The 2,935-nt window shown below is 49.8% G+C and overlaps 1 protein-coding gene across 1 annotated transcript in view; it reads left to right on the top strand.

The window, feature by feature from the left end:
* The window catches only part of LOC121140732 (igE-binding protein-like), a 6,332-nt gene extending 3,760 nt beyond the window's left edge, over positions 1 to 2,572 (top strand). Inside the window, exon 2 of the mRNA XM_040746623.1 lies at positions 821 to 2,572. Within this exon, the coding sequence (XP_040602557.1) occupies positions 821 to 2,572 (1,752 nt within the window). The remainder of the gene's footprint in view (positions 1 to 820) is intronic.
* The last annotated feature ends 363 nt before the right edge of the window (positions 2,573 to 2,935 follow it).

Raw genomic sequence — 2,935 nt, 5'->3', positions numbered from 1 at the left:
TGTGGAGAGCTGCGCCACACCGTGCCTCAAAGATGGCGCCGGCTTCCGCATTCCACCATCCCGACGGTGAGTGCGCTCGGAAATAAACAACTCCTTATTTGGCCTGCTCCCATCCCGCCGGGGTCACGCCGTCATCATCAGATTGCTTATGCATTCTGATGAGCCTATGGCTTGCACACACGTGGCTGCTCAGGGTTGGCTGGCCTCGGCTATTTAGGGAGCAGGAGGGGTTTTTCCCGTGGCTGCCTCTACATTGTTTCACGGTTCCTGAATAAACCGCTGATGAGAAGGATTCCTGAGTCGCGTCTTCCTTGCAGGTCGAGGTGGTCGTGACAGTTGGTGGCCCGTACAGGGAATTCAGAACTCACGGCGGTCAGGGGGTGCACCGGTAAGTCCCCAGGTAAGGCGGGGATCTGCGAAAAGAGCGGGATTATTGTTCTCACCCATAGAGAAGGGGAGAACGGTCAGCAGAGCCGCGTCAAAGTGGACGGGAAAGCTAAGCAGTAGAGCCGCGTCAAAGCGGACGGGATAAAACGAAAGTAGTAGAGCCGCGTCAAAGCAGACGGGACAAAAGGGAAAGTAGTAGAGCCGCGTCAAAGCGGACGGAGTAAAAGTGAAACAGAGGGTATTATTTTTCTTGGCCCTTTGGGTGGTATTCAATTTTATTTTTGGGTTTTCTTTTCACTGTTTGTTGCAAGGATTGTACTAGGGCAGGTCAGTCAGGGAATCAACCTTGCTAAAAACATGGGTAATTCAACATCCCACCCAATTTTTTTTGGCGCTCAATGAGTTGCTGCATTCAAAAAACCTTGAACTTAAGAAACGTACTTTGGAAAGATTCCTGACGGAGTGTGACACTGTGGCACCCTGGTTTGCCGTATCTGGCAGCTTGACACTCTCGTCATGGAAGAAATTAGGCAAAGATTTAGATGTTGCTGCAGAGCACGGTGTCCTTGCTCCTGGGGTTCGGCCCGTTTGGACGTTAGTTCGCGGGTGTCTTACTGATCAAAAATGCATTAAAGCTATAAGGAACGGTCAGGCGGCCCTAGAACTTTTACAGGAGGAGAGGTCAGAGTCGGCTGCCTCAGTTGAGGCCGCCTCTCCCATAGGTCATACCCCGGATCTAAAAATAAAACCAAAACAGAAGAAAGAAGGGAATAGATTATACCCTGGCCTGTCAGACTTGGAGGATATTAATAGTTCTGCCGCCCCTACCTCCACCGAAGAGTCTGAGTCAGAAGAGGAGCGGGAGGCCCCCCATAAAGCACCTTTACAGTCCGCCCGAAGATTGCTTGCAAAATTACAGCTAGGAAGAAAGAAAGTTAGCCGACTTTACCCAAGGACTGACATAGTCCCTTCGGCTCCCCCTCCCTATCCAGAGGCTGTAGCTAATTCAGGAGGAGCTTGCTTCAACTCAGAAGTTTGGAGACAGGTTAGAACAGAGATGCCTCTGGCCTATCCGATCTTCCAGGACCCACAAGGGAACAGGTTTCATGAAATGCTGGATTTTAAAATTGTAAAATCCTTGGCCGAGTCAGTCAGAACCTACGGGGTCACAGCATCCTTTACAGTTGCTCAGTTAGAGACCCTACATAGATTTGCCATGACACCGGCTGATTGGCAGAATCTTGCAAAGGCATGCTTGTCACCTGGTCAATATCTAGATTGGAAGGCCTATCTCAATGAAATTGCAATTACTCAGAGCGCGGCTAATGCCGCGATCGGAGGGCCTCAGGCTGTTTGGGATGCAGAAATGCTCCTAGGCATGGGTCAATACGCCACTCAACAAAATGCTTATCCACCATTGGTGTATGACCAGATCAATGAGATTGCCATTAGGGCGTGGAAGGCTCTCCCCAATAAAGGGGAAATGACTGGCAATTTGACAAAAATCTTACAAGGGCCATCTGAACCTTTTTCTGATTTTGTGGCCAAGTTGGTGGAGGCAGCAGAAAAAATCTTCGGTGATACTGATACTGCCATGCCGCTAATAAAGCAACTTGTGTTTGAGCAATGTACCAAAGAATGCAGGGTGGCTATCATTCCACTTAGGCATAGGAGACTTGAGGAATGGATGAGGGCCTGCAGGGAAATAGGCGGCCCCCTGACTAATGAGGGGCTTGCGGCCGCCGTCATCAAATTAAGCAGGGGAGGCGGCCACCCCAGAACTTGCTTCCATTGTGGTAAAGCAGGGCATATGAAGCGTAATTGCCCACAGAGAGACCAGCCAAGGAATAAGGATGCTTTAAACTTTAAAGGTGCTCAATGCACCATGCCAGGATTATGCCCAAAATGTAAAAAAGGGAGGCACTGGGCGAATGAGTGCAGGTCTGTTAGGGACATTAACGGTCATGTCATCCCATATATGTCAATGCCAAAAAACGGGAGACCGGGCCCCAAGCCTCAGAGCCCACAAATATATGGGGCCATGGAGAACTCAACAACAGAAAATCCCAATCTGAGGGAGACAAGCCTAGAACAGTGGCCGACCTTCCGGCACCCCAAAAACCTCGCAGGGCCACTGCAGGTGCCGCGGAACTGGACCTCTGTTCTGCCTCCGGACTCGTACTGACCCCTCAAATGGGGGTACAATTAATAGAATCAGACCTCCAAGGACCCTTGAACCCAGGCACAGTGGGTCTCCTCCTGGGAAGATCATCCACTATTTTAAAGGGTCTTAAGGTACATCCTGGGGTAATCGACCCTGACTATAATGGTACAATAAAGATAATGGTAGAGTCACCTAGAGGGGTAGTAGCTATCTCCCGGGAGACAGGATTGCCCAGCTTCTGCTTCTGCCCAGCCAACATGAGCTGTTTCCAGTACGGTCTAATGAAAGAGGAAAGGAATGTTGTGGCTCTACAGGAACAGATCTGACCTTTTTGTCCTTGGAATTAAATCAAAGACCAGTCCTAACACTTAATGTGGATGGAAA

Source organism: Mesocricetus auratus, unplaced genomic scaffold, assembly GCF_017639785.1.
Source record: "Mesocricetus auratus isolate SY011 unplaced genomic scaffold, BCM_Maur_2.0 Super-Scaffold_100006, whole genome shotgun sequence".
Classification (NCBI taxonomy): domain Eukaryota; kingdom Metazoa; phylum Chordata; class Mammalia; order Rodentia; family Cricetidae; genus Mesocricetus; species Mesocricetus auratus.
The sequence above is the reverse complement of the archived record's forward strand: the minus strand, read 5'-3'. Positions and strand labels throughout refer to the sequence as shown.